General features: G+C 36.4%; 1 protein-coding gene across 9 annotated transcripts in view; it reads left to right on the forward strand.

The window, feature by feature from the left end:
• Window positions 1-12558, forward strand: part of RUNDC3B (RUN domain containing 3B) — a 198491-nt gene that overhangs the window by 130624 nt on the left and 55309 nt on the right. For all 9 annotated transcript variants that reach the window (XM_066354315.1, XM_066354316.1, XM_066354313.1 and 6 more), the window contains 2 exons: window positions 6868-6957; window positions 9871-9951. In XM_066354315.1, the coding sequence (XP_066210412.1) occupies window positions 6868-6957; window positions 9871-9951 (171 nt within the window). The remainder of the gene's footprint in view (window positions 1-6867; window positions 6958-9870; window positions 9952-12558) is intronic.

Raw genomic sequence — 12558 nt, forward strand, 5'->3', positions numbered from 1 at the left:
ACCAAATTTAATGGACATTTTTCTGTCTACTTTGTACTTCACTGTCCAGCCAAAACAGTTGAATACTTACTACTCTTTCTTGAAAAACCTCTTTTTAAAAAAATTGGATTTAGAAGTAGAGGAAGAAAATGATATATATATATATATATATATATATATATATATATATATAGAGAGAGAGAGAGAGAGAGAGAGAGAGAGAGAGAGAGAGAAACATTGATTTGTTATTCTACTTACCTATACATTCATTGATTGATTCTTGTATGTGCCCAGTGGGGGGGGGGGGGGTTAAAGTATCCAACTTTAACCAGCTGAGCAACTTGGACAGGTACCCAGTAACCTCTTGCTTTTAATGTACGTAACGTACCTTGACATTGCTTTACCCTTTATAATTGCTGTTTCTTAGGCTGCTTTTCCTCTTCACAACTTCTGAGTGTCAGTATTATCTGGGTTTGTCCTTCATTATCTACTCTTCTTTCTCTATTCGTTTTTCTTTCTGTCTCTCTTTTTAGAACTTATTCATCTCCCTGTGGCTTTAAGTACCACCTATATGATTATGACACCATATTTAAATCTCTAGCTAGATAGTTCAGATACATTGATTTCTCTCCACCTCAACCCTGTTGACCTCCTTCTTGACAAATGGTGACCTCCTTCTTGACAAATGACTTCACTATTTACCTACATGGCTAATCATGTCAGAATCTAAAATTTATATTTGATTCCTCTTTCTCCCTCATTCTCTATAATCATTTTATTAGCAAGTCTTGTCAGTTTTATCTCTAAAGTATATCTTGAATCTACCCATTAATATTTTTTAATTGAATTCATTGGGATGACTCTGGCTAACATAATTATTTGCGATTCAGGTGTCCAGTTCTATAACACACCATATTTGTTCACCCCCCCAGTCAAGTCTTTATTCATCACCATTTATTCCCCACTATACCTTCATCCACCTGACCCCCCACAAGCACCACATTGTTATCCATGCCCATGAGTTTTTTCTTTTGTGTCTTTTTTTTTGCTCAATCCCTGCAACCGCTTCACCCAGCCCCACCCAACAGCTGTTAGCCTGCTCTCTATCAATGAGTCTGTCTCTATGTTGCTTGTTAGTTCATTATGTTTATTAGATTCCACACATGAGTGAAATCATATGGTACTTGTCTCTCTCTGACTCTCTTATTTCACTTAGCATAGTGCTCTTCAGATCTATCCATGATGTTTCTTCTTTTTTATGGAACTAAAAATTGTGTAAATGTACCATGACTTTGTTTTGTCCATTTATCTACTGGTAGTCCCTAGGGCTGCTTCCAAATCTTGGCTATTGTAAACAACACTGCAGTGACCATATGGGCACATATATTCTTTGAAATTAGTGTTTTGGGTTTCTTCAAATAAATTCCCAGGAATGGAATCACTAGGTCATAAGGCAGTTCCATTTTTAATTTTTTGAGGCAACTCTGTAGTGCTTCCCACAGTGGCTTTACCGATTTGCAGTCCTACCAGCAGTGCAGGGGGGTTCCCTTTTCTCTACGCCCTCGCCAGCACTTGTTATTTGTTGATTTATTGATGATAGCCATTCTGACAGGTGTAAATTCAGTAAAGTAGCAGGATACAAAATAAATATCCTGAAATCAGTTGAATTTTATACACCAATAATCTATCAAAACTGGAAACTAAGAAAACAATACAATTCACAATTGCTTCAAAAGAACAATATATTTAGGAATGTATTTAACCAAGGAGGTAAAAGACCTGTACTTAGAAAATTATGAGACACGGAAGAAAGAAATTGAAAAAGATACAAGTAACTGGAGGCACATACTGTGTTCATGGATAGAAAGAATTAACAACATTAAAATGTTTATATAACCCAAAGTAATTTGTAGATTCAACACAATTCCTGTCAAGATACCAATGGTGTTTATCACAGAACTAGCACAAATGATTTAGAAATTTATGTGAAACCACAAAAGATTCCAAAGAGCCAAAAGAATCTTGAAAAGGAAGAACAAAGTTGGAGGAATCACACTACCTGATATCAAACTATACTACAAGGCCATAGTAATCAAAACAGCATGGAAAAAAAAACAGAAACTCGTGGTGCCTGGCATAAAAACAGACTCATGAGTCAATGGAACAGGATTGAGAGCCCAGAAATAAACCTATGCCTTTATGGTCAATTAATATTTGACAAAGGAGGCAAGAACATACAGTGAGGTAAAGACAGTTGATTAAGTAAATGGTGTTGGGAAAATTGGACAGATACATGAAAAAATTAAACTAGACCACTTTCTTACACCATACACAAGAATAAACTCAAAATGGATTAAAGACTTAAATATAAGACTTGAAACCATGGAACTCCTAGAATAAAACATAGGCAGTAAAATCTATGACATTTCTCTAAGCACTATTTTTCCTGCTATATCTTCTCAGACAAGGGAAACAAAAGAAAAAATAAAAACAGACTACATCAAGCTAAAGAGGTTTTGCACAGCAAAGGAAAGCATCAACAAAATGAAAAGACAATCTACTGAATGGGAGGACATATTTGCTGATATAGCTGATAAGGGATTAATATCCAAAATTTATAAAGAACTTACACAACACCAAAAAAAAATGCTATTAAAAAATGGGCAAAGGACTTGAATAAACACTTTTCTAAAGAGGATATCTATTTACTTTTATCTCCAGGACTGCTACAATAATTCATGCCTCTCTTATGTCTTGCTTACAACCCTTCTCTTAGCCTCCCAACTGAGTTCCCAGTGTGCCCCCTTCCTGAGTCATTCAGCTTCCAGGCCAGGGGTCGGGAACCTTTTTGGCTGAGAGAGCCATGAACTCCACATATTTTAAAATGTCATTTTGTGAGAGCCATACAACGACCCGTGTACGTTAGGCATTATCCAATAAAAATTTGGTGTTGTCCCGGAGGACAGCTGTGATTGGCTCCAGCCACCCGCAACGATGAACATGAGTGGTAGGAAATGAATGGATTGAAATACATGAGAATGTTTTATATTTTTAACATTTTTTTTTATTAAAGATTGGTCTGTGAGCCAGATGCAGCCATCAAAAGAGCCACATCTGGCTCGCGAGCCATAGATTCCCGACCCCTGTTCCAGACAATCTTCTCAAAAGAAAAAGGGATTATATTAATTCCCATTTAAAACTTTGAAATGGGTGGGTGATGTGGTCAAGTGGTTAAGGCAATGGACTGCTAAAACTTTGAAATGGTTTCTCATTATATTAGCCATCAAACTCTGCAAACATGTTTTCTAGTCAAATCCTGGTTTCACCACTTACTAATTGTGGAATCTCGGGCAATGTGCTGAATCCCTCTGTGGCATAATATGTGGGTAGTAAAGTTAAAGAAGGTAATTCGTGTAAAGCACTTTAAAGCACTTACAGCTTTGCCTGGCACTCAGTGTTCTCAGTTATTGTTAATGTTAAATGGCCTACAGAGCACTGAATAGTCACACTGCTGTGTGCTACGTACCCGAGAATGCCTTTTTTAATGACTTTCTTCAAAGTTTGGTCTTCTTCAGTTTTTTTCTATCTCAACAACCTATTTATACTACTTACCATCTCTACTTATCTTTTTCTTTTGTTTTTATCCCAGTAAACTTAATAATGCATTATTTAATTGGATTTATTGGGGTGAGACTGGTTAATAAAATTATACAGGTTTCAGGTGCAGATCTGTCTGCTCCATAGAGAGGGAATATAGTATTTAGCTTGTTCATTTTAACTCTAGTACTTCAAACAGTTCTGTCACATAGCAGAAATTTATTATTATATATTTGCTGATAAATAATGATACTTTTTATTTTTTATTTTTTACAGAGACAGAGTTAGAGAGAGGAAAAGATGGTAGAGACAGACAGGAAGGGAGAGAGATGAGAAGCAACAATTCTTCATTGTGACACCTTAGTTGTTCATTGATTGTTTTCTCATATGTGCCTTGACTGTGGGAGGAGGGGTACAGCAGAGTGAGTGACCCCTTGCTCAAGCCAGCAATCTTGGGATTAAGCCAGCGACCTTAGGCTTTAAGCCAGTGACCTTTGGGCTCAGTCCAGTGACCATGGGGTCATGTCTTTGATCCCACGCTCAAGCCAGTGGCCCCCATGCTAAACTGGTAACCATGCGCTCAAGCTGGCGACCTCAGGGTTTCAAACCTGGGTCCTCTGCATCCCAGACTGACACTCTGTCCACTGTGCCACTGCCTGGTCAGGCAATAATGATACATTCTTAACAAGACCTTTGGACATTTGCTTTTTGGTCAGTTTTTCATTCTGATTCAATTTGACTTTGAATGGAATATAACATTTATTTATAATGCTGTAATCTTATCTGTTTTGTATGTCACAATGGAGAATCTTATTTTCTCCTTTGAAGTTTTTATATAAAGACTAAATTGGGGAAGAGAACAAGAATATTGATAATGAAATTTCTTATAAGATAATCTTTCTCATATTATAATATTACAGTTTCAATGTATAGAATACTCCTAAATTTTAAAAAAAGGAAATTTTGAAAGCATGATATTGTGAAATATCAACATATTTTACGTTGGTTGTTCACTTTGGATCCCACCCAAAGATATTTGTTATTAAAGTACCTGAAAGGCCTTAAAATAGTCCTAGAGAATAAACACTAAGGATAGCATTATAGAGACATATTTTAATTAGGGTTACCTTTTATGTGACAAGGGAAAAAGTATTCTTATTAGGGTATTAGTTCAACTACTTTTGTATTTTTAATATTTTTCTAGTCCACATACAAGTAATTGAAAAAGTATACCTAATAAAAATAGAGGCTTTTCTCCCATCTTAAAGTCATATCAAAGAGTTTTTTACAATTTTCATTCTAAAATATAAAACTTCTTTAAAGATATCATCTAATATATAAAATTTTAAATGGACATATTATATATTTTTCACCTTGGTACTTTCAGTATTTATGTTTTTGCAATTCAATATACTATTTTGGTTAGATCTTTCATATAAAAATATTTTCTTTAGAACAAAAAATATTTTTTTAAAAAGGAGGGGAATTTTTTTAGTGTATACATTACAGTTTTGGAGTAGTCATATTAGATTTTATTTTGGTTTATTTGTGGTATAACCTTGGTTATATAAGCAAAACTTGATTAATGCTTTAATTTTTCTCTGAGATAAACTAAGAGGTTGAAAGTTTAAAATCTTTTGAAGTCTTTGAAAGTGTTGATAACAGGAATTATATTTTCAGTCAAAATTATTGACATGTTAGTTTAACTAAGGGAATAAAAAGTTAATTTTTCCTAACTTCTGCCTCCTTAATACACTTGAATGACTTGTCTTTGGTTAGTTAAATGATAAAAATAATGATCTTTTTCAGAACACTTCAATTCAATACTTGTTTAAATGCTGAATTAAGTTATTTGTAAAATATGTTATCTCAGAGTAAGAAGTATATTTTCTGAACAAGTGTTTTCCTTAACCAGAGCTAATAATGAAGAAGCTCAGCCTGTAATAGGCAGTTCTTTTCACTAGTCCTTCCTCTTCCATTGTCTTCTCCTCTCCTCTGTTGCAGTAAACACTATGACAGGGGGTCCTTGGGTTACAACAGTGTCAATGTACGACCTTTTGAGTTTATGACACTCACTCTCATAAAGACGCGTATGTTTTTCACAAACAGCCATCTTTAGCCCATCCGCCCTGTTAGTACTGCAGTATACAGGTTAGCATAAATTACCGATGATTACACCTTCCTATTTCTTTCTTTTTTTCTTTTTCTTTTTGCTTTATTTATTTGTTTGTTTGTTTGTTTGTTTATTTTCAAGAGAAAGAGCCAGAGGCAGGGACAGACAGACAGGAAGGGAGAGAGATGAGAAGCATCAACTCATAGTTGCAGCACATAGTTGTTCATTGATTGCTTCTTACCTGTGCCTTGCCTGGGGCTCCAGCCCAGCCAGTGGCCCCTTGTTCAAGCCAGCGACCATCTTGTCATGTCTTTATGATCCCATGCTCAAGCTGGTGACCTTAGGATTTCAAACCTGTGTCCTTTGCATCCCAGGCTGACGCTCTACCCACTGTGCCACCGCCTGGTCAGGCCCTTCCTATTTTTTTCCTTTTTTCAGAGAGAGAGAGAGAGAGTCAGAGAGAGGGATAGACAGGGACAGACAGACAGGAACGGAGAGAGATGAGGAGCATCAGTCATCAGTTTTTCATTGCGACGCCTTAGTTGTTCATTGATTGCTTTCTCATTTGTGCCTTGACTGTGGGGATACAGCTAACCGAGTACACTTACTCGAGCCAGTGACCTTGGGTCCAAGCTGGTGAGCTTTTTTGCTCAAACCAGATGAGCCCGCACTCAAGCTGGCAACCTCAGGGTCTCGAATATGGGTCCTTCGCATCCCAGTCTGACACTCTATCCACTGCGCCACCGCATGGTCAGGCAGGCCCTTCCTATTTCTTAATTTAGGTAGTAAAATGTGGAATTATAGAAAAACAGAATGTATGTTTGTGTTTGTTCTATGTATAGGACAATAGTTTACGTTGTTTTGAAAATAGACCGTTATAAATCATTGTATATTTGCCACCTTTCAGTTTATATTTATATTGCTTCACTGTTGGGGGAAAATGCTAGGCAATATAGGCCCATTGAAAAAGGCACTTTAGGGATTCTTTTTAAGAGAAGTGGAAACAGAACAATTTTTTCTTCTAAATATCTCTAAGAGTTGGGTGACTCATGTAAATTCTTATTTTGACAAATTAAATACAATTTAGTTCTTTCTACTTTAGTTTGGGCTCTGAGTGATTTCTGTAAATGAATCTTGTCTTTGTAATATTTACATAATGACTCATTTCACTTTTTTAGGAGATTTTATGAAGAAGGAGCAATTGTCTTGGGTGAGGAAGCAAATATGCTTGCTGGCATGCTGCTTGGGCTCAATGCTATTGATTTCAGGTAATTCTGACTAAAAGTGTTCGGTTTGTAAAGTATTCTGCCTTGTCATAGTGCCTACTTGGGATTTTTCCTTTCAACTTTCTAAGAAAAGCACGCAGTAGGATATTGACATTTGATTCCTGTTGTTCCCTTTTAAATGACATCAGTTTTCTGAATGGTTTTCTCTCAGCAAAGAGACTGTCTCAAACTTAAGGAATTAACTAGGTTTGAGTAATATGAAAGCTTAGACTACATTCCCCCAAACAGAAAAATCATGTACTCTGGTAACACTGAGGGAAGGTTTTGGATTTTCTCTGTTAGTGGTTTTCAGCTACTGCCTTAAAATGAAAAGAAATACACTAGAAATAGATTCAAAGCCAGAAAGATTTTCATTATCTCATGTGGAGATAAAGAAGATCCTGACAGGATATTGTGGCTATTTTATGATTCTTGTGTTATGTATCTAGAATATAAAAACATTTTTAATATTTGTTTTTATTATCAACAAGATGAATTGATTCCAGACTAATATTACAAGTACTAAAAAGGGACATTGTAAGTTCTTTTTAGATTTATGAAAGCATTGTATTACATTTCTTTAACTAATCCAAGATTTTACATTATACTGAAAGTAAAAGGTTTGTCTATAACAAGAACTCAAGCAGAAGAGTGAAAAAAAAAACATTTTTATTTAAATAAATCACTTAAAATCCAAGAATATTATTAAAATAGGTATAAAAACTTACATGAAAATCTACTTTAAGTTCTTGAATTTAAAAATAATGCTGCCCATTTTCACTGAGGTAACCTTTTTCTAGTAAATAACTTCCTTTTCAAAATATTTGTCATTTTATAATTTTCTTTAACATTTAATAAAGTAGTACCTGGTTAATTAGCTACTTGTTTAGCATGAGCAGGATAGATGCAACAGGAAGGCTGTCTCTGTGATCCCGCTGAGGGAGGGAACTTTTTACATGGCGTGCTGCAGGCCTGTCTACATCCTTTACAATTTTATTTTTTGGTAAAAAAAACAAACAACCCTGGGAGAAGAATGTGAACTTTTGATTTATTGTAACCCATTGATACTATACAATCAACTGAAAACAAATGTCTTAAAGATACATTAGTACTGTTTTTGTAAATGAAGGACAGCCTATGTACAATAAAATGTTGCCACTTTGATTCTGTCTTTATTCAAGTCTGGAAAAAATGCATCCCCTTGATATTAATATATTAGACCCAGTATTTCCACAGGCATAATTCCCAAAGAAACCAGAGATAGAAGTTCATAGATGAATTCTTTTCTTTTGAAAGATCAGCCTACACCTTTTAAATATTCTTTTGTATATTTTCCTAGAGGATATACTTTTACCTTTCAATAATAGCAATCTTTAATTCTTTAAAAATTTTAAATGATTTATTTTAATTAAAAATTTAAAAAAAATTTTAATGTTTTTCAATTTCAGTTTACATCAAATATTATCTTGTATTGGTTTCATCTGTACAGCAGAATGGTTAGACAATCTTATGCTTTCAGAGTGCTGAAAAGCATAAGATTTTTCCTGATATTTCCAGCACCCACCTGGCATGATGCACAGTTATTACAATATTATCGACTATATTTCCTATGCTGTACTTTGTATCCCCATGACAGTTTGTAACTACCAGTCCGTATACTTCTCAGTGTAACAGTAATAAACTTAAAACTAAACACCTTTAAAAGAAAAACTTACCTTGATATACCATTATACCCAACAAAGATCACTGGATTGAGGAACCAGGAGTTTTGAATTTTTACTGGCTTTAAGAAACTCAGAGCGTGGCTTTGGGAAAGTCACTTAACCTTTTCCTTGTTGCCGTGGCCTCAAAAAACATTGACTAGACTGAGTAGATTTTTAACATTTTTTTTTTATGTCTAGAATGCAAGTTCTTTCAACTATCAGATAGTTTACAAACCCTCATTTTCCTTCCTTCTTTTTAAAGTTGTTTCATACTTCTTTATTTAGGAAGGTTCCATTTCCACTCCTCAGTAGCTTTCATGTATCACTCATATGCTTCTCCATTCGTTAGTTCATCTAGTTCTGATGGGTCACTAGTGTCGTCTTGATCAGCCAGCTAACTTGATAATAAGATTTGCCAACAAGTCCTGGGTTTTCTGCAAGAGCTTCATTAATTTCAGTTATGTCTCTGATAGAGAACAGAGTTCACCAGCAGCTTTCACACTTCTTAGAGCACCAGACTCATCTTGTAGTTCATTTTTGTTCTACCTTCAGGCAGACTACTGTAAACATGTCTCCCGATGCTTCCAGGGCAAAATTGCTGATTCCCACTGTTCGATAGCATTTGCTGTTATCCATTCGTGTTGCCCAGGAGCAGACTGGGGCGGGTGCGCAGCTGAACAGCGCTTGCCCTCTGGCCACAGGGTCCTGGGCACTGGTCACCGTGGCAGTGTGCAGGCTGCAGTCTCAGGCTGCACGTGGCATTCTCTGTCTGCTCAGGGCACCATGTTCACAGGCGAAAACCCTAATTTTCTAATTATTCAGATTCTTTTAGGAGTATTCAGTGTCACCTGAGAATTTGTATGTTAATGTGAATAAATCCTCATTTGAAAATTCTCTAGTGATATTTTTAAAAGTTTAATAAAGACCAAGACAGTATGAAATAAATAATGGTTGAAAAGATCTCAGTAAATTTTACTTTTTCATGATATATTAATATTTGTATAACAGTATATTAACTTGTACACTTCTTTGTCATTTCTATTGAAGGAAGAATATCTTGATCGAAATGTTTATTTGTAACATGTAATTTTAATTACAAACAAAATATTTATCTGAAATTTGATGAAACAAATGTCTCTAACAGATTGTTTATAACAGTTAACTTTGATTTAAAATTTTATGTATTAATAATATTTATTTTCTGTTGTCTTAGCTTCTGTTTAAAGGGTGAAGGATTGGATGGCAACTTCCCCGCTGTAATAGACTATACACCATATTTGAAGTTTACCCAAAGGTATTTGACATTTAGAAATACGTTATTGAAATCCTAATTTATTGTAGAATGTCTTGTAAATCTGATTAAAATTACTTTTTATAAAACATTTCATATCAAATAATTCATAAATATAAACTGCAGTTGCATTTTTAGTATTTATGTAAGCATACACTTTTTATATATTTGTAATTCCAGCACAAATATAGTTTTTAAAAAGTAGCATGTGTTTCTATTGCTGTAATCATTATATATACATTTAATAGCTCTTTAAGAGTCCAGTGAGATTTTAAAACTGAAATTGATTATTCAGACTGTTTTTCATTTTATCTTCATTATAAAGAAAAGAGTAATGAATATTTTTGTGTAAATCAATTTTTTTATTTCTATTTTGAATTTACAGAGTTATTCAGGTAAATACCACAATATTTTATGGCTCTTAAAGTCTATCCTTATAGAAGAGTTGTACCAATTTAGACTACCAGGCTTGTGTGAGAGTTATGGATTTCCTACAGGCTCATCAGCATTGAAAATTAATCAATGCAATCCATAGATTTTCTGAAGGTCTGCCTTCACTTAACTGATTTCCTGAGTAGATTTGTGATCTTTATATACTTCCAAAGTGTTGTGATCAAGCCAGAGCTATAAGGGAGAGAGAAAGTGACAGTAATATATGTACATGTGTTATAAGTATACGTTTTCACACAATCAAGATGCATTTATGAAGTGCCTAATGTAGGAAAGAAACTGTCCTTGGTACCAGGATACATAGATGTTGAAAGTATAGAAACCTCATGAACTTCTATAAAATAATACATTTCCTGACCCCAAGATAATCATCGTCTAGTGAGAGAAGACACAATTATTTTAGAGCTAGGAATGTGAATATATTTTGGATGATGAGGGAGAAGGAAAAATCCAGTATTGTGATGCCAAGCTTTCTAACTTAAGTAAGCGGATCCCTTGGGATAATTCTAGTACTACATTAGATCTAGAAAAGAAATACAGCAAGATGTTTTGAATAGGCATAAAAAAAAAACTGTGTTTGGATATATGTTGGATTATAGGACATTTTGTTCAGAGAATGAATAGTTCAAAATAATGCTAGTAAATACGATAGTAATAATATTTATTGAATTTATAATATAATATATATTACATATCAGGCATTGTTGTTCTAAGGGCTTTTATTTATTTTATTTTATTTTTTTGCATTTTTCTGAAGCTGGAAACAGGGAGAGACAGTCAGACAGACTCCCGCATGCGCCCGACCGGGACCCACCCAGCACGCCCACCATGGGGCGACGCTCTGCCCACCAGGGGGCAATGCTCTGCCCGTCCTGGGCATCGCCATGTTGCGACCAGAGCCACTCTAGCGCCTGAGGCAGAGGCCACAGAGCCATCCCCAGCGCCCGGGCCATCTTTGCTCCAATGGAGCCTTGGCTGCGGGAGGGGAAGAGAGAGACAAAGAGGAAGGCGCGGCGGAGGGGTGGAGAAGCAAATGGGCGCTTCTCCTATGTGCCCTGGCCGGGAATCAAACCCGGGTCCTCCGCACGCTAGGCCGACGCTCTACCGCTGAGCCAACCGGCCAGGGCTTCTAAGGGCTTTACTTCTATTAACTCATTAATCTTCAAAAGCCAGTTGAGACAGGCACTGCTAGCCTTATTTTACAAGTTGGAAAACTGAAACATAGAGAGGTTAAATAACTTATCCACCATCACACAGCTAGTTTGTGCGAAATAGGCCACAAGTCTAAAATTAAAGAGCAGGATTACAGCTGGAGATAGTTCGGTCATCAACATGTAAGTGAAAAGGCTTATTTTTGTGATTCAGGAATTGAGTTAAAATATGAAGATAAATGATAAATGTGAATACTTATTTTCCTCTCATATAAGAGCCTGTAGTATTGTAACAAGGGTTTTAAAGGATACAGTAATGGAGCCTTCTCAATTGGTACCCTCAAAATGAGTTTAATGGAGATGACGTCAGAGTAATGGCGGGGTAGGAAGCGATACCGATAAATCTCCCCCAAAACTCAACAAGATCTTCAACCAGAAACAGAAAAACCTATACTTGGAGCTTCCAGATGCTTCGCAATACACCCAAAGGTATGATTGAGTGAAAAATTGGCTAAATATATAACCAAACCCCGAAGGAATTAGGGAGTAAGAAATGCTCCGCCTTCCTCACTAACCTAAACAGGGCGGCTTTCTCTGGTAACTGTGAATATAGAAACTGAGGCGGGCAAAGGGGGTGAATACATCCAGGCCGCGAAACAAACGGCCGAACCAGGCTGTGGCACGGAGATCCAAGCCGAGGAAAATCTGATCCTGTGGCAACCCGGGCAATACAAGCTAACACTCGCGCCAAACCCAAACAAAGAAAGACAAGCGGCGCGGCCATTTTACCCGGTCTCCTGGCTGGTGCGCAGTTAGTGGGCGAGAGATTTCTTCCTAGGCCCCGGGAGTCAGTGCCCGTGTTGCCTCACGGAGAGGCAGGGTCAGAGGCCTTTCTGTGGGCCGAGGGCAGAGTCTCTGGGCAGCCCCAGCGCCCTGGGAAAGCCACGCACGGGAGGGAGTGAGAACTAATTCCAACGGTGGAGATTTTCCGTGCCGGAGGGTGTTTCAC

The sequence above is a fragment of the Saccopteryx leptura genome, chromosome 12 (assembly GCF_036850995.1).
Source record: "Saccopteryx leptura isolate mSacLep1 chromosome 12, mSacLep1_pri_phased_curated, whole genome shotgun sequence".
NCBI classification, from domain to species: domain Eukaryota; kingdom Metazoa; phylum Chordata; class Mammalia; order Chiroptera; family Emballonuridae; genus Saccopteryx; species Saccopteryx leptura.